Source organism: Tiliqua scincoides, chromosome 2 (genome assembly GCF_035046505.1).
Source record: "Tiliqua scincoides isolate rTilSci1 chromosome 2, rTilSci1.hap2, whole genome shotgun sequence".
NCBI lineage: Eukaryota > Metazoa > Chordata > Lepidosauria > Squamata > Scincidae > Tiliqua > Tiliqua scincoides.
This window is the reverse complement of record NC_089822.1, coordinates 193156309-193179743: the sequence shown is the minus strand read 5'-3', so window position 1 is coordinate 193179743 and position 23435 is coordinate 193156309. Positions and strand designations below refer to the sequence as shown.

General features: G+C 46.3%; 1 protein-coding gene across 1 annotated transcript in view; it reads left to right on the top strand.

Moving 5' to 3' along the window:
- The window catches only part of CAMK2A (calcium/calmodulin dependent protein kinase II alpha), a 152884-nt gene that overhangs the window by 8663 nt on the left and 120786 nt on the right, over positions 1-23435 (top strand). The window contains exon 2 of the mRNA XM_066613330.1: positions 15299-15393. Within this exon, the coding sequence (XP_066469427.1) occupies positions 15299-15393 (95 nt within the window). The remainder of the gene's footprint in view (positions 1-15298; positions 15394-23435) is intronic.

Below are 23435 nucleotides of genomic sequence, written 5' to 3'. Positions count from 1 at the left end.
TCCAATAAAAAGGCAGAAGCCAATACAGTTGGTTCCAGCGGCGTCACAGGAGTTGCCAGAACGTGACTGTGTTCAGTCATGAACTGCCTCAGGGACTCCGGCTCCGGATTTTGCCTCGAGGTTGACTCCTGAAGCCTTTTCCATAACTGGATGTAGCCACAAGGCAGTGGAGGTTTGGGATCAGAGTTTTCCTTCTCTCAGATGAGCTGCCTTCCCAGGCTGACGAGTCCCATCTACTCGGTGGCTGTACTTGTTGGCCAGCATAGATCTGGGAATATTACACAAAGTAGAGAGCCTCTTGTATGCATGCACGGCTTGTTGCACTGTTTTATGAGCTGGATGCAGAAGAGGAAAGGAAGTGGCAGGTGGCTAGTAACTGTCAGCTGGGAGTAGCAGAGAACCTTGTCCCTCTGTTTCTGAGGCCCTGGGAAAGTTGATGCAAAGCAATACAATGGGCAGAACCTGCAGAGAAGAACCTTTTATCTGATACAGGGAATTGGGAGCCACCTAAGTAGGTATGGGGGCAGGACTAAGGCAGCAACACAATCCCCAGGATCGCGCCTATGTGGGGAACAGGAGGGGGGTTTTCTGACCTTTTACCAGCTGTGCTGGCCTCCAGGGGATGAGGGAAACCCCAAAGATGCCTCCATAGGGCTTCACAAGCCTCAGGAACTTAAAAAAAAAATCAATTGGAACCCACTTCCAGTTTTTGATCACAAACCTGGAAGTGGGTTTCCATTGCTTTTTTATTAACAATTCCTGTGGCATGGGGAGCCCTGCGGAAGCAACTGCAGGGCTCCCCTCACCCCCCGGAGGCTGGTGTTGCTAGTAAAAAGTAATAAAACCCTGTCTTCTGGGGATCCTGTCACTGTCTTTCCCCCTCCCCACCCCTTAAAGGGGCATAGACCACTGCTTCCCAGGCTGGTGGGTCACGACCCACCAGTTTGAGAACCACTGGTATAAGAAAAGACCTTTGCTGAAGCACTACTAATGTATAAACAATATATAGGAAGGGCATTGTTAGATAATATAGCACTTTATCATTAGCTGTGTGGGGGCACAATCCTAACCAGGTCTACTCAGAAGTAAGTCCTATTTTGTTCAATGGGGCTTACTTGCAGGAATATGTGGTTAGGATTGCAGCCTAGCACCACTTCCATGATTGCAGGGCTATACCTTAACTCAGGGGTGCTCAAACCCCGGCCCTGGGGCCACTTGTGACACTCAGGGACTCCCAATCCGGCACTCAGGGAGCCCCCAGTATCCAATAATCCTCTGGCCCTCTGGAGACGTGCTAGAGCCTGTGCTGGCCCAACGCAACTGCTGTCAGCATTAGGGCAACTGTTCTACCTCTCAAAAGAGATGTGGGACGAGAGCTCCCTCCACTGGTTGATGTTTCACATCTGTGATGCAGCAGCAACAGCAAAGGAAAGGCCAGCCTTGCTTTGTGCAAGATCTTTTATAGGCCCTGAGTTATTGGAAGACTGTCATTCATTCATATAAGTTCCATCTCTAATATATTTGTTTATGTAAATTTATTCAAATTTATTCAAATTTGAAATGTAAATTCTTTTTTTCCCGGCCCCCAACACAGTATCAGATAGATAATGTGACCCTCCTGCCAAAAAGTTTGGACACCCCTGCCTTAAGACATTCATTTAGATGTAATTTATGATCTCTTGTATGACTTTTGAACAATTCCCTTTCATGTTATACAACTATCTTTGGGCATTAAAAGGCTATCATGTGTCACTATGGCTGACTCCACTTCTAATAGTTGTTTGGCTTGGCTATTTCCTGACCCAGGCATTACATAAATGGTAGAAATCATGGTTGTGTTTATGTTGGGGGGGGGGGGAACCTGTAATTTTTAAAATTACAGGTCCAAGTGGCAAACATGGCAACTCCTGAGTCAACTCCAATCAAAGAAGTGAACAGAAGATGACAGTGGGAAGTGATGGGAAGGAGAAGATGGACCTGAAGTGCCTCTCCTTATCCTTGCAGTTTTAAATGCAGTACCCTGAAAACAGTGGCCAGATTTTCCATTCATTCCCTGGTTTTCTTAGAGAATTGTTTAGACAAATTTTCAGACTCAGTGAAAATGGGTGCTGTGACACACCCAGGGTTTATCGTAAGACACAGTCTCTCTTATCTCCCTTTTAAATTCGTACCACAGAGTTATGGGTTACTTACAAAAGGGAAGGAATACATAACTCAGGATCAAAGCAGGCTGTCAAAATCCGGCTGTGCACCCACTCTTTGAGCAGGGACCTGTTGGCAAAATGCTGCTGACTCACCACTTCAGGTGACTCTTAAATGGAGATGAATTCTTCATATGAAATGGAGAGGAGGCAAACAAGTTCTTGACTGTAGACACCTGTAGTATGAACTGTGCAGAGAAAGAAGGTGCAAGGGTAAAACACTTGGAGAAATGCTGAGTTATGTGCAGAACATTCTTTTACAAACAACTTCCAAGCATTAAAGACAAGAAGCATGAAGTCCTGTGAGACCAAATGAAAGGTCTTTGTAGTCCAGCATTCCTTTTCCAGTTGCTCTGTGTGTGTGTGTGTGTGTGTGTGTGTGCGAGAGAGAGAGAGAGAGAGAGAGAGAGAGAGAGAGAGAGAGAGAGATTTGATTTCACTAGTGCTGAGGCATATATGGATATGTATTTTCCAACCCAAAAAAGTAAAGGTACCTGAAGTGATGAGGGACAAGAACGGTGGAGGACACGTGATTGACACAACCCCTTTTCACATGGCCATACCCACAACCATGCAGGATCAACAACATAATGAAACAGCACACTATCACTAAATCATAGGAAATTTTTCTAATATCTTCCTGGGTATGTCTAGTTGCTGTATCTGATCACCTGCTGGAACTTCCCAAGCCATCTCGGCAACACCCAAATACTGTGGAAAATCACTTGAAAGGTGCTCACATACATCAGCTCTTGAAAGGATGCTTTCTGTATGTGTGTGGCTGTGCAAATGGTGGCAGCACAGATTCACTGAAACAGAACTATGTTATGAGCAGAAAGTCTGGGAGTAATGGATCTGAAAAGGATTTTATGAATAAATTGTGCCTGCACCCTTCTGTGGTTTGTCTTTGTGCTCTGATACTCAATGAAAGGTGAAAGACTCCTCTAGTGGAGGATTGTGTTCTAAGCCTGGAGGAAATTTGCCTTCAATGAAGGTGCAGTGCTCAGTTTCTGAAGTGAATACAGTACTCGAATGCTGCTGGCAAAGCTGGCCCATCCATGAGGCCAACTGAAGCAGTAGCTTCAGATAGCAGATTGGCAGTGATGCCCATCTCCATCTGCCCAATTGCCTCCATTGTTCCTCCTTCCTGGTTGGAAAAGACAACTCTCTTCTCCTCCACACTTCCTCTTCCACTCTCTGGTCCTTTTCCAGACCAGGAAACAAGAAGAGCAAAAGCCAATCACCAGGTTAAGGAGGGGCATCATTTGGCATTCTGCCTCAGGAGTCAGAAGGTTGTGGGCAAGCCCTGAATGCTGGTGTCTAGTGGCCTCTGGAACAGGTGTAGTAGCAAAGGTGAAATGCTGAAAGATGAAGCTGTTGGCAAGGAAATATACTCTGGAGCAGGGAGTAGAGGAAGTATGGACTCTTGGGCTTCCTTTTCTTCTGGGGAAGTCTCATGAAGAGATGCTGCTTCAGTGGCTGCTTCCTGAGATGATCCAATAAGAGGGTCTCCCCCATTATCAAGGCTCTTGGTGGCAAATTCAGACAGGCCCAAATCCTGGGCCCTAATGCATTCCTGGCTGCCACTGTAAATCTCATCCCCCACTTTCTGAAATGCAGATAGCCTCAAGTGTGTGAAAGAGGGCACCAGGGATGAGGTCTCTTGTTATCTGGTGTGCTCCCTGGGGCATTTGGTGGGCCGCTGTGAGATACAGGAAGCTGGACTAGATGGGCCTATGGCCTGATCCAGTGGGGCTGTTCTTATGTTCTTATGAGGAATTCCTTACATACATCCAGCCTTACATTGGATCCCATTTGTGCCTTGGTTGCCCTGTGGTGTGCTATGCATTATTATGAGGCAAGCTTCACGGTGAGGCATGGAGGTTAAAAATGGCCCATTTTTAGAATTTCCTTGAGTGTGCTGAACTGTGTCATACCAATCCTTAAAAAGGGAAAGAGGGGGACCCGGGAAACTATAGGCCAGTCAGCCTAACATCTATACCGGGTAAGATGGTGGAATGCCTCATCAAAGATAGACTCTCAAAACACATAGACGAACAGGCCTTGCTGAGGGAGAGTCAGCATGGCTTCTGTAAGGGTAAGTCTTGCCTCACGAACCTTTTAGAACTCTTTGAAAAGGTCAACAGGCATGTGGATGCAGGAGAACCCATAGACATTATATATCTGGACTTTCAGAAGGCATCCAACACGGTCCCTCACCAAAGGCTACTGAAAAAACTCCACAGTCAGGGAATTAGAGGGCAGGTCCTCTCCTGGATTGAGACCTGGTTGAACACCAGGAAACAGAGAGTGGGTGTCAATGGGCAATTTTCACAATGGAGAGAGGTGAAAAGTGGTGTGCCCTAAGGATCTGTCCTGGGACCAGTACTCTTCAATCTCTTCATAAATGACCTGGAGACAGGGTTGAGCAGTGAGGTGGCTAAGTTTGCAGACGACACCAAATTTTTCCGAGTGGTGAAGACCAGAAGTGATTGTGAGGAGCTCCAGAAGGATCTCTCCAAACTGACAAAATGACAGATGCATTTCAATGTAAGTGTAAAATCATGCATATTGGGGCAAAAAATCAAAACTTCACATATACGCTAATGGGTTCTGAGCTATCTGTGACAGATCAGGAGAGAGATCTTGGGGTGGTGGTGGACAAGTTGATGAAAGTGTCGATCCAATGTGCAGTGGCAATGAAGAAGGCCAATTCTATGCTTGGGATCATTAGAAAAGGTATTGAGAACAAAACAGCTAATATTGTAATGCCATTGTACAAATCTATGGTAAGGCCACACCTGGAGTATTGTGTCCAGTTCTGGTTGCCACATCTCAAAAAGGACATAGTGGAAATGGAAAAGGTGCAAAAGAGAGCGACTAAGATGATTACTGGGCTGGGGCACCTTCCTTATGAGGAAAGGCTACGGCGTTTGGACCTCTTCAGCCTAGAAAAGAGGCGCCTGAGGGGGCATACAAAATTATGCATGGGAAGGATAAAGTGGATAGAGAAATGCTCTTTACACTCTCACATAACACCAGAACCTGGGGACATCCACTAAAATTGAATGTTGGGAGGGTTAGGACAGACAAAAGAAAATATTTCTTTACTCAGCATGTGGTTGGTCTGTGGAACTCCTTGCTGCAGGATGTGGTGACGACATCTGATCTGGATGCCTTTAAAAGGGGTTTGGACAAGTTTCTGGAGGAAAAATCCATTACGGGTTACAAGCCATGATGTGTATGCGCAACCTCCTGATTTTAGAAATGGGCTATGTCAGAATGCCAGATGCAAGGGAGGGCACCAGGATGCAGGTCTCTTGTTATCTGGTGTGCTCCCTGGGGCATTTGGTGGGCCGCTGTGAGATACAGGAAGCTGGACTAGATGGGCCTATGGCCTGATCCAGTGGGGCTGTTCTTATGTGTGCCAAATCCCAGCATTCTCTCTGTTTCATTGAAATATAAAAACAATTCATACCCTTATCAATGACCCTGATGAATCCATCTCTTCTTCTCCTTCCATATAAATTAGCCTAAAACTTAGTGAATATAATAAAGTACAGCGTTTGCATAATCCAAGTTTCCTATTTATCTCCACCCAGCCTGGTGTCCTTGTAACCATAACTACAATGAATTCATGTTTCTGTCAACTTCTAAAACCAAACAGGCTGGATTTTTCTCCCATAGCCCTTTCACAGGGTACAGCAGAGTTGAAACTCATCCTTTTCCATAGAGAACCTCTTCTTACTCTAATTTGCATTGCCATAGCAACTAGTCTCCAGTCATAAAGGGGGTTCTTTATAGGTTTGAGAGATCTGTGGCAGATGGACTGTTGGGGGCTCTTTTTTCCCCCAGATCTGCAATGCTGGGCTGTTTATTTTTGTTTGCTAAAAGAGAGAGATCGAGAGAGAGAGAGTGTGTGTGTGTTTGTGTGTGTGTGTGTGTGTGTGTGACTGGGGAGGGGGGCATTGCACAAAAATGAAACCTAGAGATCTGGGATGACTGCTCCCTTTAAAAATGCATGTGGCAATAGATAACTGTAGATACACGCACATATAGTACATTTGCCCCTAACCATGTGAAACTTCCACAGGGAAGTCGGACAAGAGAATTCTCAGTGTGATGTTGCCCCATGTCGCATTACTAAGGGCACAATCTTAACCAATGTTCCAGAATTGACATAGCTGTGCCAGTGGGGTGTGTACTGCATCCTGCAGTGGGGAGGGAGTCAAGGAGGCCTCTTCAAGGTAAGGCCATGTTTGCCTCCTTACCTTGTGCCTGCATTGCAGCTAGGTCAGTGCTGGAAAGTTGGTTAGGATTGTGCCCTAAATGAGATGGGGGAGGAGGGGAAGAAATATGGCGCCACTTTACAGCATCTCTGGGATTCATTTTTTGGAATCACATAAGGGTGATAGTGATCATAGAAAAGTTCACCTAAAGCTGGGAGAAATCTGGTGTGGGTAGAGCTGTGCAGGTAATGTGGGTGGAGTTATTATTGCACTTTGAGCAGAAGGAGGGGCTGCACTGTTGGCATAGTTTGTTTTTTTTAATTGACAGTGGCTCCTGTTCTTAAGAACAAGCTCACCATCTTTAAATGGAGGTTGACATGTGAAAACCACAAATTTAAAAACCAGATCCGAGGTGGGGTGAAGCAGCACTGCATCCACTGGTCCCATTCTGGCTTCGTCCTTCCCTACCCCCTTGTATGGTGCTCCGAGGGGTTTTAGGGGAATTCCTCAGACGAATTGCTGCACAGCAAGTGTCATAGGATGAGACATGAGGGACTCTGTGTGTGTGTGTGTGTGTGTGTGTGTGTGTGAGAGAGAGAGAGAGAGAGAGAGAGATGTGATGCGACCAAGGCCATAGTGCAGTTTATACCTGAGTGAGGATACAAACCAGAATTTCCCCTCCCCAAGTCTGACATTGTGCCAAGCTGGAGCAAAACAGCTTTTCCAGAAATACGATTCAGCTCTGATGTAGGCACAATTTAAACTGGCAAAGGCGCTGGTGAGCTCCATGGGGATGAAATGATTGCCATCTTTCCTTCCGCCCACTTGCCCTCCTACCCTAACCAGGTACTGGAGCCTGTTGTGGAGAAGTTGTCACAGAATGATTCTCACATCCCCCTCTCCTGCTGCCAGGAAAGCAGATGTGATGAAGACAAAAGCACCAGAAAAAAAGAGACTTGAGGGTGGAAAATGGATTGGTGGCCCCTCTGTGGAGATGGAATGAAACATTTATTTCCCCTCATCCAAATTAAGCCCTTGGTCCTCTGGGTGAATGGGATATTAATAGTCCAGATCATACCCAGGCAAAGAATAATTCTCAGACTCCCACAGCTCAGAGAGCAGCAAGTACTGAGTCCACTCTGCATAGTTATGGCAGCTCCCTAATTCCTCCAGAAGGGTCTCCTTTTTCAAGCCCTGCTCTGTGCCAGGCCTGGCTGTCACGTGACCCAGAATGATGTCTTCCAGCAGGGGCCCTTTGTGCGTGGGCATGCTACACAACAGATTTCAATGAAAATTTTGCTTCTGTTCCTCACACCCCATTGCTTGCCTATTTGCATGAAGATTCAGATTCAAATTGCCCTCCCCCTTTCACCCCACCAGGAAAATAAATTATTCACTATTCTGCTCAAGAGGCCCTAAAGTTCTTTTTCTGTGCTTATTCCTTTGTGCTCTCTCTCTCTCTCTCTCTCTCTCTCTCTCTCTCTCTCTCTCTCTCTCTCTCTCTCTCTCGTGTGTGTGTACTTGCTGTGGAGAGATGGTTCTTCATACAGTTATTTTTCTGGGTTGAAAACACAGAGAGAGAGAGAGAGAGAGAGAGAGCACGAGCACACTGAAAATATAGTACCTCTTGGTATTTCAAATGAGACTAATCCATGCCTACTGCCTAACCCTAATGGGTTAAAAGTGGGTCATTACTTCTCACCCCAATCCATGACATTCAGCTCTTGCCCTCCGGAATACTGAATGGGTTATCTGCAGGGATGGGAACTTGAGTCACATGACTCAAACCAGACTCGTGTACACTCGAATCGCACATGTAGAAGACTTGGAAAGACACACTCGGCTCTTGGTCCCCACACATGCAGACTCGAGTCTGTCTGTGTCTAGGTGTGCTTGCTTACACCTTTTTGCGGTGTGAAAAACCTTGGGGGGCCATTATTCAAACTGAGCAAGCAGCAGGGAGGTTCCAGCCAGGAGGCAGAAAAGGGTTAATGTTTGCTTTTCCATTGGGCGGGAGTGGGCTCTCATGCCCATCTCTAAAGGAACCAGTGCTCACTGATGAAGGATGGGAGGTCTGATTTGTTTCTTTGGATGAGGGACCGCAGGAGGATGAGCCCAAGGTAGTTCTTGCCTTAGGATTGGCAGGGGACGCCCAGAGAAAAAGGAGGCAGGGAAGTGGGGAGGGGGGTTTCATAGCGATCACTCTTTCCAGTTGCATGGCTGCTGTGAGCTCCGTTGTTACTTGGTGGGAGGAAGCCCCATTGAATGACAGACTGCAGTGCAACTACTTTTGAGTACAGCTGCAAAGGATTGGGTTGTCCTGGTAATCCTCACAGCTGCTGCATGTGACACTCCTCCCTCTTGCTGCTTCTGTCCCCACTCTCTCGCAATCTGTCCCACCCCCTCCCACCTTGTTTACCAAAGGGATGGGACACCAGAGGAGTGGTTAAGAGAACTCTGACACCCGCACACACTCCGGCAGCAGCCCTGTTTTTTTTCCATGGCTGACTTTTTAAAGGGAACAGCTCTTGCTCTGAGTCTTTTTGAGTTGCAAAAACGCTCCATGCAACTCGGAAAGTGCTCCCGTTATGACATGTTTTCAACTCGAGTTGCAGCGGGGAGTGGAAACTCATGACTCGACTTGAGTCAAGCTGTGCTTGATTTGCCTATCTCTGGATATCTGCTTTCTGAAAGAGACATACATGAGCCCCCACTTCCTCCTACCTGGGCACTAGGACTCAGACCCTAGGCATTGTGAACTAGCAGGCAAAATTCTCTTGGGTGCTAGCATAGCTTAATCTGAGCCAGGATGCATCAAAGAACAAATCTGTTCTCAACTGCTTCTGAGAGTAGAACTCGATCCAGTGGGTTCAAACTGCAAGAGAAGAGATTCTGGTTGGATATCAGGAAGAAATTCTTAATGATAAGGGTGGTTTGGTAGTGGAACAGATTGCTAAGGGACTGCTGGATTCTCTCTCAGTGGGGATCCTCAAACAGAGACATGACAAGCACCTGCCGGAGATGCTCTAGGAGGATTTCCTACTACATGCAGGGGGTTGGACTAGATGACCTTTTAGGTGCCACTCAACTCTGCTATACTATGATTCTATAAGCCTTATTCTCTGAAGCCATTTTCCATTTCTGGACCCTTGAGATAATAAAAAGAGTGCTGTTGAGCAGTCACCTTTTTCAGCACTGAGTAACTCACACCCTTACATCTCAGGGAGCAGAGCTTCCAAGGCAGAAGCTTGAGTTCCAGTGCTTCTTATTTTAATTGCTGCTTACAGTTTCCCTGCCTCAGTTTCCCTGCGCCAAGCATACTTTGGGCTGTGAATGTAATAGGAGTCATCAGTAGTCTTAAGAATTTGCTATCTGTAGGGCATTACAGCATTTATAGAGAGAACTAATTCACCACAGTTCAACACCCCGTAAACCAATCAGCAGTTTGCATCCCAATTCTGGTTGAATGAACAAGACATTTATTATGGAAGGTAAAAGGCATAATGGAAATGGGTTTGTGATTAGAGGGAGCAAGCAGCTCCCTCAATAAACCAAGGCAGTTCTGCCTAACCTGGCACTAAGTCTGCTGCCCCCAGGAGCATTTTCTCATGTGTCACTCAAACACCCCGACCATTTCCCATTTAATTTGTGCACACGTGAACAATGTTAGTGCCAGGCAGATAGTGGAACAGTGCCACTTATAAAATGAATTTATCCTCTAGCATTCCATTTTATCAGCAGAGATTCAAGATATGAATTGGTCTTGGGGTACAGGCAGCAGTAGCACATTCCTGTGGCAAAGTTTTCCTTCTAGGCCAGCAGTAGTGAAGAACTATTAGAAATAAATGAGGATAAATCTAAAATAATGGTTTTTACAAAATCAATAAGAAGGACCAATGAAAGATGGAAAATTGGCCCATATAAGTTGCAGCTGGTTAATGAATTTCGCCATCTTGGAGTAGTGTTCCAATCTAACCTTGCATGGTCCGAACATATACAGTATCTTAAAGGAAAAATTGAGTTGACACTACTAACATTGAGAAAAATTTTTTACATCAAAGGAGGACAGTACATGCCAGCACTCCTAAAGGCATATAAAGCAATGGTATTGCCACGTATGTTATATAACTCACCAATCTGGTTTTTGGGACCAATAGAACAGCTTGAGCGACTCCAGCAAGTCTTTTTTCGGAAGCTTTTAGCCCTACCCCCATTTATAGCCTCTGAAGTTATACAGTTGGAATTGGGACTTCCAAAGATTTCAACCTTGATTTGGAAAGCTATTATCGGATTTAAATACAGACTTACACTTGCTGAAAATCTTCCTGTTTTCACAAAACTAGCAGCACAAGAACGCTGCTGGGTAAAATGGAATAACAACATTAATACGAAAATATGTGAGCTGGTCCTACAGTCACTAGAAAAATTTAGTGGAAGAAGCCATTCGCTGCCTGTTGAAAAGCTATTAATTCAAGATTGGGATTGCCTTCTAAGGGAGGCTAAGCGTAAATGCTCCCCTTCTTATTTCGGAATTAAATTTCCCACCAAATTTTCTTTACCCATTTATTTTTATGTACTGACGGTTCCCAAGTTGAGGCATGCTTATATGCTTGCACGATGTAATGCTTTACCAGCTGCACAAATGAAAGGTCGTTTTCAAAGGATCCCTCCCGAGCAGCGTTATTGTGATTGTCCCTTAACTGAATTAGACACCCCAGTGCATATCTTTTTCCGATGCTCAAAATATACAGCAGGGAGAGATCGATTCTTAAAGAAATGGATACATAAATTTTCTATGTTTTCAGACTGAAAATTGAAGATTTTCAATTTCAATTTCAAAAGACTGAAATTGTTAAGTGGTCTTTGCAAAGAGTGTGTTGTGGATATAACCAAATTCTGTTTCTGTGGTTTTAAACTCTGGTTTTAAGATTTTAGATAAATAAGTGTATGGCTTATGTGCTGATCAACCTAATAAACTTGAAACTTGAAGTGAAACAGCCACGTCTACGGGCTGAGGCTTTGAAAGGGGGGCAATGTGGGCAGAATACAAGGAGGAATAGAGGAACCCAGGGAGCAAGGTGGAGAAGGGGGATAGGATCCTGCGACTGACACCAGGGAGGAAGGGAGGGGTGGATGCAGAGGGGTCCGGCAAAACCCTTTATAAGGCAGGAGCAGGCCAGGGATCAAGGTCAGTGGTGGTGAGGAGGCTGGCTGGTGAGGAAGCTGGCTTACCTATGAGCCTACAAGGAGCCATGAGCAGGGAGAAAGAAAAGGGCAGGGCTTTTCAAACTGGGTCATTGTGACGCCCCAGCCCGAGAGCCTGGCCACTTTTCCCTAGAGGGGCGAGGCAGGGGGAGGCAGCGACACGATCCCCAGGATCACATCACTAAGGGGGCTGCAGGGACTGGGATGCACTCACCAGTCCCTGCAGCAGCCTGTCGGGGGAGCCGGGAGCCCTGCGCGAGTGTCTGCAGGGCTCCCCACAGCTTAAAAAGTGAAAGCGCAGCGATCGCACTCCACTTCTGGTTTTGCGGAGATGGAGTGCAATCACTCCACTTTCAAGCTGCAGGGAGCCCTGCATACACTCGCGCAGGGCTCCCTGCACCCCAACAGGCTGCTGCAGGGGCTTTTGAGGGCATCCCAGTCCCTACAGCCCCCTTAGTGACACGATCCTGGGGATCACGTTGCTGCCTCCCCCTCCCCCTGCAAGAACTTACTGCAGTTCAAACTCTCCCTGAGAGTTTAAAAACCACTGGATAAGGAGGAAGCAACTCCTTTCCTCCATAGCCTATCAGAGGCCTATTGTTTGGGTCCTGCAAAGTGGGAGCCTCCCCCTTTGACTGGCAGCCATGACCTCTTACAGTTAGCTTCTGTGCTATGGAATCTTGGCATCTTACAATCACTGTGCTTTACATTGCATTCCCCCTGTGTAGAAGAAGGAGCATTTCACTGAGTTCGCCTCCGCTTGGAGAACATGGTAGCAAAATGAATCCTGCTAAAGAGCTCTGCTTTCACAAGTCTCTGTCATAGAGCATTATTTTCCCCAACTTATGAGGCTACTGTGGATGCAATAGCCTGATCAACGCAACACTTTGCAGCCATCATTTTTAAACTGTGTGTCCAGAACCACCCTTCAGAGCGCGATACCATAGTCTTTCGAGACTGAAGGTTGCCAATACAATACAATAAAAATCAAAGACAGAGGAGCTGTGAAGTGGTCACAATGGTTAGGGTGACACTATGGCTGAAGTATAACGCAAGTTACGTGCGCACACACACACACACACACACAGAGCTAGGCTAGGGGGGAGATGCAAGCACTTTCCTCATCTCACCAATCTCGGTTTTCTGTATGTACTTTGATTGAGCTAGAAAGCAGCTCCAACCCAGTCTCCACCGTTACAGAATGACATGAATCCCTGAAGGTTTTAGTAATCCTCAAGCTAAATAATATGATTGTGATATGATTTGATTAACACAGAATACATAATATAAAGTAAGCATTTTTATGCAAGTTTCCTTAACTGAGTGCAATCTATACCAGCTGCAGAATTCATGTTTTTGGTTCAGAACATGTGTTACCATGGTGCAGAATTGTGATTTACTTATTTTTGTCACAGCATCACACTCCCCAAACCTGCTGGTGCCATAACCTTCTTAGTCAGATTCAATGTCAGTACCAGGTTTAATGCCGCTTGCACCTGTTTTCAATATACCACTATTGTATGGTGGAAAAATACATTAGAATAAACATTCTGGGCCCTATACTGCTCTGGGCCAGGGTATCTTAGAGATTGCCTACTTCCGTACAATCCGGCTCGTCCTCTTAGGTCATCAGAGAAGGCCTTTTTACAAGTGCCGCCGCCTAAGGAGGTACGTGGGGCAGCGGCAAGAAATAGGGCCTTCTCAGTAGTGGCACCAACGTTATGGAACTCCCTTCCCCTTGACTTGAGAATAGCTCCCTCTCTTGAGACTTTTTGGCCTGAAGACCTTTAAACAAGCCTTCTGAGTTTTTAACATCTTTTTTATATCTTTTAGTATTTTTACAGGCCTGATTCCTCTATGATTTGCTGCATTTTGCTCTTTTTATCTGACTTTTTATCTGACTACTGTTTTTATGGTATCTGTTAATGTGTTTTAATACGTTTTTATTCGCTGTTAAATTATGTTTTTAATCTGTTTTTAACATGTTGTAAGCCGCCCTGGGTCCCTTTCGGGGAGAAGGGCAGGATATAAATAAAGTTTATTATTATTATTTATTATATTCAGGCATGGTAACTGGGGGTTTTGCACAAAAATGACATGGGTGCCTTATTTTTCCTTCTTTATTGTGGACAAATGCTGCCGTTTGTACTTAGAAACATTTGATAAGACAGAAGGTGTTGTATGTTTTCCCCCAGTGGAAAAAGTCACCATTCAAGAAAAAAAGACAATGTGAAAAATTGAAAGGGAACATGCCAAATGCTTGACAGAAGGAAACATGTTGTCACTTTCTATAATAGGATTTTTTTTTTCTTACATTCACATTAATGTTTCTCCCACAAACGTCCTTTGAATGGAAATGCTCCCTGACTGGATGTAATACAGATTGACCATCTGTTCAGAAAGGTGCACCTTTCAGACAAAATAGTTATTCCCCACTTCAGCACCAGAAAGTTATGTAGGATGTGGAAAAGCATATTTAAACTTTAACACCCAAACTACAGATTACGTTTACTTTGTGCTGGTGTAGTTTGGGACTTAGTATTACTCATGTGTCAAAACCACATGGAGCTGCAGCTCAGATGGAGGCTGTGGTGCAGAGGTAGAGGGTGTTTTACCCTTTAGCTCAGCATGGTTTTCCTGAAGCAGCTACTTAAGGGCTATTAGCTACAACTGCACCTTAAGGATAAAATAGCAGCTTCCAAGAATTTTCAGCAGGGAAATGGTTAAGAGGTAGAAAGCTAAATACCCTCCACCTCCACACTATGGTCCTGATCCAAGCCACAGTGCTGTGCTGCTGCTAAAATTGAGAACCAAACTGCACTGTTATGTGTTAAAAGGAACATGCAGGGATGGGAATTCGAGTCACATGACATGAGTCTGAGTCGTGAAAATCAGCGTTTTTCGCTTACTCACGTACACTCGAGTCACGTGCATGGAACACTTGGAAACACACTTGAGTCAAGGGCCCCAGACTCGGCACTCAGTCCCCACGCATGCGGACTTGAGTCTATCTGTGCCTGGGTGTGCTTGCTTATTGTTTTCGTGCTTTGAAAAAGCTCTTTGTGGTCATCATTCAGACTGGGCAAGCGGCAGGGAGGTTCCAGCTGAGAGGCAGGGAAGGGTTAATGTTGCTTTTGCACCTGAGCAGGACTTGGGGGGAGTTGAGAGTGGGCTTTCTTGCCTATCTCTGATAGGAAGGTACCAACGATCGTACGACATAGGATAGGCAGTCTGATTTGGGGAGGGGAAGAAGCCCCATTAAATGACCGGCTGCAGTGGGACTACTTCTGAGTATAGCTGCAAAGGTTTGGGTCGTCCTGGAAAGCCAGTGTAGATAGAGCAAAGATGTGGCAGCTCTGGTAATGGAGGGGGCCCAAGTGGAGTAGGGAGAGGCTGGAGCAAAGGAAGCAGCGGTGTTGCAAAGAGGGTAGGAGAGGACAGTGGTACGGTAGGCATGACATTCGGGAGATCAGGATGGGCTGCAATTCCCTGCCCCAAGACCCCCAGTCTCTCCTCTGACATTTCACAGGCAATGTATTGTTAAGAAAAAAGTTTAGCAGAGTCTGTCTTTGGAACTTTCCACTTTTAAATATTCTAACAAGTTGTACGTGACTTTCTGCAGCCAAACTTCTCACATTCTGTTTTTTTTCCTCTCTCCTACAGAGGTGCTTTCTCAATTGTCAGGAGATGTGTGAAGGTATTGTCGGGACAAGAGTATGCTGCCAAGATCATAAACACCAAGAAGCTCTCAGCTCGTGGTAGGTGCTGTCTGGTCTTCTTACATATGGGAAAGGGATCCCAAGGCCGAGGCCTCTTAGCTTCTGTGATCTTATCTTTGAGTCTGTGTTTCTGTGGCTCCTTCTCTGCCACCATATATGCTTTGGGAGCTGCTCTGGTGATAAAACTAATGCAGGTATGAGAATAAGGAAAGAAGTCATATATGTATTCATATACGCTGCTGAGATAGGAAAACAAAATCAAAATGTTACGTTCCTAGGTATCCGCATCAAATTCCTAGTTTCTCAGGCAGCTTGGATTATTCCCTCCCTCCCCCATCCTCCATTATATATAAATTATTATTATAGCACAGTGATTTTCAACTCTTTTCATCTCACAGCACACTGACAAGGTGTTAAAATTATCAGGGCACGCCATCAGTTTTTTGACAATTGACAAGGCACACAATGCTGCTGGTTGGGGACTTACATCCCCAAATGGCCCTACTAACAACTGCAATTGTGTGCCCCCTCCTTAAAAAGCCATCTCTGGACTCGACCAGTTTAAACAACCATGGGCCAGTTTCCAATCTTCCTTCCTTAGGGAAAGTGATTGAGCGTGTGGTGGCGTCCCAGCTCCAAGAGTTACTAGATAAGAAGGACTATCTGAACCCCTGCCATTCTGGCTTCAGGCCGGGTTTTGGAACAAAGATAGCCACGGTCGCTCTGATAAGATGACCTTCACCAAGGATTAGGTAGGGGTAGTGCATCCCTACTGGTTCTGCTGGACCTCTCGGCAGCTTTCGACACCATCGACCACTGTATCCTCCTGGATCGGCTGGCCAAACAGGGACTCGGGGGCACTGCTCTGCAATAGCTCCAGTCCTTCCTGTCTAAAAGGTCCCAGATGGCGGTGCTGGGTAACACCTGTTCGGCACCCTGTCCCTTACAGTATGGGGTGCCACAGGGGTCTATCTTATCCCCGTTTTTATGCTTTTTAACATCTACATGAAACCGCTGAGGGAAATCATTCAGGGACTTGGTGTGGGGTGCACCAATATGTGGATGACACACAACTCTATCTCTCCCTATCATCTTGTTCAGAGGAAGTTGTGGAAGTCCTGGGGTGTTATCTGAACACCATTAGCGAGTGGATGAAGGCCAATAAGCTAAAACTAAATCCTGAAAAGACAGAGGTTCTCCTGGTCAAGAAATCCTCAATGCAGGCACTGAATCCTCTACCCACTTTGAACGGGGTTGTACTCCCCTTACAAAAATAGGTGTACAGCTTGGGAGTTCTGTACTCTCAGATCTCCCTGGAAAATCAGGTGGCAGCAGTTGCTAGAAGTGCATTCACCCAGCTTTAGCTGGTGTGCCAACTGAAACCATACCTGAGCCTTTTGGACCTAGCTACAGTGACCCATGCTTTAGTAACTTCAAGACTGGATTACTGCAATGCACTCTTGTAGGGCTACTTGCTAAAACAGTTTGGAAACTGCAATTAGTGCAGAATGCAACTGCCTGAGTGGTTACAGGGGCCAGACGTTATGACTCGGCTGGACCACTGCTCCAACAACTACACTGGCTGCCCATCCACTTCCGGTTCCAATTCAAGGTACTAGTTTAAGGCCTTCCATGACCTGGATCCAGGCTACCTGAAAGACTGATTCCTTCCATACATTCCAGTCTGCCCTCTCAGGTTAGCTGAAGGGGCTTTTCTACAAGTGTCACCTTTGTCCCAAGTGAGAGGGTTGGCAGCTCAGGGGCAATCCTTCTCTATGGTGATGCCACTGCTATAGAATACCCTTCTGGGGGAACTGAGAATTGCTCCCTCACTTGTGGGTTTTTGGCGACGGCTCAAAACATACTTGTTTCATCTGGCATTTGGCCGCTGAGTGGACATTTGCCCCCTGTGCCTCTGTCATACTGTTGTGACTTGACAACCTTCCTAGACTTATCTGTTCCTCACAGGTACAATGAGTTCTTTTTTTATTTTTCCCTTAAACCTTGCTCTGCTTTGATTTTTGTTTTTCACCATGTAATGTTAAAATTAATGTTCTTCTACCTTGTTTGATGTTTTTACTCTCTACTTAACTATAAAGCTTTGTAAGCTGCCTTGGGCATTTGCTTCAGTATGGGAAAGGCAGATTATAAATTTCTTTAAACAAACAAACAAACACCTATGGCCCATTTGTGGTCCACCAATGTGCCACAGCACACAGTTTTTGAAAATGACTGCACTCTAGTGCGCACTAAAACATTATACACACACAATTATTTTTCCAGAATCTCAGCAACTTTAGGGACAACTACACATGACATGAAATCTGTAATAATCAAACAGTCTAAAACTAGAGAATAGACCAGAATTTGTCCTTTTATGACCAAATACAACCATAGCCCCCCCCCCATCCAGCCTGGGACCATGGCAGGAAGTAGCACTTTCCTCATGCCATTTTTGTGCCAAAAATTATCCACTCCTGTAGCTATTTACAAAAAATAGTAATTTTGCAGGGGAGGCTAGAGAGACAAGGGCACAGGAGAAAAGTGTTGACCCCCATCTCATTGTGTATCCTAAGCTGAATTAGGGCCCCCACCATTTGGACATAAAAAGACCACTTGTGGACCACATCCTTGTTTAAGGCCATCTGATTCTAACAGATTGAATATCACATGTAGTTTGGTCCTAAACCAGAGGATCCCAGACTGGGGCATCATGATGTCCCAACCTGAGAAGTTCTGACTCTATCCCCTTAAGGGGTGGGGGAAGGGAAAGGCAGCAGCACAATCCCCAGGATTGTGCTACTGCTGGGGCTAATCAGCTCCTGCCTCCGTGGAAAGGGCAGAGCCCTACAGAAGCCTCTGCTCCCTAAGCCTCTAAAAAAAGCAAAAATAAATTTTGCTCCCCTCCCCTTATTTATTTATTTATTTATATTCCACTTTTCTCCCCGCAGGGCACCCAAGGCAGCTTAAAGCAGGGGTCTCCAAACCCCCTTAAAGCAGGGGTCTCCAAACCCCCTTAAAGCAGGGGTCTCCAAACCCCAGCCTGGGGGCCAGATGCAGCTTGCGACAAGCCTCTTTCTGGCCCCCATTTATTCACTCATCTAAGTTCCATCTGTAATTTATTTATTTAAATTTTATATTTAAATTTTTTTCCGGCCCTCAACACCATGCCAGATGTTTGATGCAGCCCTCTAGCTAAAAAGTTTGGAGACCCCTGCCTTAAAGGAATACAGGCAGAGATCCTCAGGCTGGGGTGTTGCGATATCCCAGTTTGAGAATCTTTGCCCTAAGCAATTGCTGTCCCCTTCTATAGGAGAGCAGAGGTTTACATGACTTGACTTGCTCACAGCCACACACTGGCCCATGGCTGTCAAGATGTTATTTTATCCACACTCAAAACAGAAACCAGTAACCCACACGGCCTCATTCAGCAATCTGAGTTCTAGGAGACCAAAGAGAAATCATGAAGGTTATATATGGTAAAGATAAAGGTTTGCATTTAAGCAACGGGAGTCAGCTGTTGAATCCCAGTGCCTAAATGTGACTCTTCCCTACAATTATGATTCTATTCGAGATTCAATTCAATTTTCTTAAACTTGGGGACTTTCCAAACTATAGTGGGAATTGATTCTAACCCAGTAATGGAGCAGCTATCCTGTTCTAGCACTAGCCTTGTTTGCCTCCTGTAGTTCACAGCCAGCTTTTATTGGTTTCTCCAGTAATGTTTAAAGCAGATAAACAAAGATTGTTTTCACACATCACCTTTGAGTCTCTTAATAATATGCAGAGAAAGTGGGAAAAGAGCAGTGCAATGAGAATGAGTATTCTGGCTATTGTAGCCTTCCCATTCACGTTACATTCTTTTTGAAGCATTAAACTTTTGGATGCCCATTAAACTTCATGGGTGAAAACACCTAAAGAAGCAGTTCATTTTTTTTCTCCAAGGCTTTGGCATTTTTCAAAGAGTACACTGGCTTTTAAAACAGCAAGCAGACAAAAAAATCTCAAAAAAGTAGGATTCAATTCATGGCAACTCCAGGTATTGCATCCTGCTCCAGGTAGGACTGGGAAAGAGGCTTGCCTGAAACTACAGCCAGTCATTGGAGACAATATTGAGCTAGGTGTATTGATAGCCTGACTTGGTATAAGGCAGCAGTATATGTTTTCATGTAGGATTAAGTGGTGTGATCCCCTGGACAGATGTCAGTTTTGGGGCAGTGGAGAATGTCAAGCATCTCTGCTATAAGAGTTGTAACAATTCCTGGACTGAGCTGTCTTCCAAACTGGTTGCAGCAGAAAACATTGGTCAAGGACTAGTTGGAGTGTGTTGACCCTCAAACCCTTGGTGCTTGAGTGTGGCCTGCCCGTTTCTTTCTTGATTCAATGCCCAATAGAGAAGCTGGGCATTGCCTAGTCAGGTGTCTTTCCTGATGCTTCTTGAGAGAACCTGAAGGAAGTTGTCACTGACCTCCACATCAAGCGAGTTTCGTGTGCAGAAGGTTGTAGGTTCATTCTTTGTTATTCTCCACCATCTCCAGGGAAAGACTGTTGGATAAGACTGCTGACAGTCAGGGCAGGAAATACTGGGCTGCATGAATCAATGGCATGTCTCAGAATACGGAAGCTTCATGCTGTCCTTTCTGCTGCTGTTCGATGAGTCTGCCCTGGGTGCTGGAGAAATGGCTTATTCAAGTGTCCATTTTGAGAGATCCTTATACTCCTCACCCAAATGTGACAAGTTATTTACAGCCCAATCTTACTCAGGGCTTACAGTGGCAGATCTTGCAATCCACCACCTTAAATCCCAGACTGGCAGCATGGAAGTTGCACCGCTTTTGTTCACTTTGGGGCCACTGGCACAAACAGCTCAACACCCCACGTGTGCAACAGCAGCTCCCAGGTGTCCTATCAGAGCAGGTAAGTCATGGCAGGGGCATTTTGGGAGAAGATTGTGCACAGTTTGGGGCGGGGAGTGGGGTGGGGGGAGGAGGATCTCGGCAACTGAGCCTATCCCCTTTCTTGCTTCTTTAACTGCCCCCAACAGCCCAATCCTATCCCAGGTGCCGCTGCAGGGTACAGCTGTGCCGAAATGGGGCCACCAGAGGTCTCCTTGGGGGAAGCCCCAGGCCCTGCAATGGTCCTCCTTGCATCTGCACTGGCTATTTTGCTGGCGCAGATGAGAGAACCTCCCTGTTGGGCTTTTCAGCTTGTCACAGAGGATAGGATCCAGCAGAGCAGGGCTCTGCTGGTTCCACCCCCTCCCAAGCTGGTTCCTCCCCTGCTCTTCCCCTGCCCCGGAATGCTTCCCCCCACCCTGCAAACCCACACCACCGCCTGGCAGGCGAACCTACCACCACCGGTGCCACGGAGCCTCAGCATGGCACTGAGGCCACCACCAACAGTTCCTCCTCCCTGTGTGTCGCAGATGTGCCTTACAGCATGTTTGCAACACTCAGCACCGGCACTGGAGCTCGGCGCTGGCCCTGGTGGCCCAGAGGATTGGGCCGATAGGATTGGGCCCTGAGTCTCTTGGACTTATGGCAGCAAAATAGCTGGCATTGGAGCCCAGGTGACCCACATGGAAGTAAGTAAGAAAAAGCTTTACTTACCTCTTCTGGGTCATCTAATAGCCCCTCCCCCATAGCATGCAGTGCACAGTCTGCCAGCAGTGCTGTGTTAGGACCTGGCTGCGGATAGGATTGGGCCCTTATTCTGTTAATTAATATGTATTCAACAGCAGGTTGCCCTCTGTGTCATTTAGAATGCCCTCTTGTACTTAAACTCCATTCAAATGGTTTAGAATTTATTTCAGAAAAGATACAGTCAGTCTGTATTATTCTCATCTTTTAATAAGGTCATAACATAGATTAATTAATGCAGTCAAAACCTCATCTAGACAAGCATTCAGCAGCAATGAAGCAGATTTCAGAAATGCAGCAGGGAGTTGCCTAGCTAAATATCATTCTATATCAGATCTTCCTCAGTCAAAAATTTAGTTCTGTGGGCTTAAGCAGTATTGTCACAGAGTATTGTCTGGGGACAGCAGCCAGCCAATTAGGTGAGACTGGAGCCAAAGAGGGGGAACTAGATTGAGTGCAACGAACTGCAAAAGGCAACCTGAGGGAGTCAGAGGAAGCAGGGTGACAAACTGTCTAAGGTCAGGTCTCTGGAGTTTCCATGACAGAAATCACTAGCAAAACCCTGGACGGCAGAAAGGTAAACAAGACTGAAAGCAGTTGTATAACCCCTCATTGGAGAGGGTACAGAACCAGGGGATCCATACCTGGGAGAGAAATAGTCTGAGACTCTGAATTAGCAGTGGTGTAAATAATGACTTTTACGTGTTATAGAAGCAAGGAAGTGCAGTTGTATGCCTGTGTGGGGACTATGTTTCAAAATGACTGGAAAAATAGTAGTAGGCAACCTTCAGTCTCGAAAGACTATGGTATCGTGCTCTGAATGGTGGTTCTGGAACAACGTCTAGTGTGGCTGAAAAGGCCAATTCGAGAGTGATAATCCCTTCCACACCGGGAGCAAGTGCAGTCTGTCCCTGGTCTGTCTCCCTGGCTATTGGCCTTCCTTCTTTGCCTCTTTGCCTCAGACTGTTGGCCAAGTGTCTCTTCAAACTGGGAAAGGCCATGCTGCACAGCCTGCCTCCAAGCGGGCTGCTCAGAGGCCAGGGTTTCCCACCTGTTGAGGTCCACTCCTAAGGCCTTCAGATCCCTCTTGCAGATGTCCTTGTATCCCTTCCAGGAACCACATAAGGAGAGATTATTTGCAGTCATTTCATCATGAGCTCTGCATGCAGAAGGTACCAGGCTTTACCTCCAGTAAAAAGCTGTGTTGGTCCATTGCAGCAAAAATGACAGAGCCTGAGAGTGCCTTGAGGACCCGCCTTCTCTATTTTTAATGTTGGGGTGTTGTAAAGGTCATTGACTACAACTTTACCATTCCATAACCCTTTCACCACCCCCCACCATTCTCAACTTTTCCTTCTCACTTGCCCCCATGTACTACTGTCACTTCATGCATCTGATGGCTGTAGTGCCATGAAAGTTGAGGCTGAAATAGCTGGTTACTCTGCAAAGAGCTGCAAGATTCCTTGTTTCCCCTGTGAAAAGAACCTTGTGTCCCAGCACTGAGAAATGTTTCCTGAGATCCTGATGACTTGCTGCCAGTCTATATCAGTGGTTCTCAAACATTTAGCACTAGGACCCACTTTTTAGAATGAGAATCTGTCAGGACCCACCAGAAGTGATGTCATGCCGGAAGTGACATCATCAAGCAGGATCAAGCCTGTTAAAAGTACAGATCTGTCACATTTCCCCAAATGCAGTCACTCTCTGCAGAAGCGTGCGCGGCCTCTGGGACACTAAGTGCCTCAGGAACAAAGTGCCAGGTAAGGCACCGCAAGTTTAACATCTGTGCGAGTTCGGCAGCAGGGCGAGGAAGCCGGGGCCCCAGATACCGCCCTTTCTCTTCCCTTGAGAAGAGGGCTGCTAACCAGTGTAGGGTTTTTAAGTACCCCTAAACAATAACAAACAAAATAAAAAAGCTATGCAGTCAGACAGCCAGTAGCAGGGTAGGGGCTATCCTCTGGGGCATAAGTCATGGGTGTGTCCTCGGTGCAAGGAGCTCCAGGGACTCAGGGAACGCTTCCACTCCCTTGAAGCCTTGGTGGCCAACCTGGAGAAGCAGAGGAAGGCAGAGAAGGACCATGGGGAGACTTCCGGGGATGATCAGGTTTCGTCCCAACCTCAGGCATGCAGCTCCTCAGCTGCCCAGGTGGGAAGTCTCAGGGCTGGAGGACGTCATCCTGGAGAGGAGGGAAACAATCCCCTAGGGGGGACCCCTTCTCCAGGGGACAGGCCCATATCCGAATGCACTCAGGATACTCCTCGGCGGGAGGGGTGTTGGGGGCTTCTTGTAGTGGGGGATTCAAGTATTAGAAACATAGAGAGGGGGGTTTGTGATGGATGTGAGGACCGCATGGCGACTTGCCTGCCTGGTGCAAAGGTTGCGGACATCACTTCTTGTCTAGACAGGCTGGTAGATAGTGCTGGGGAGGAGGTGGCGGTTGT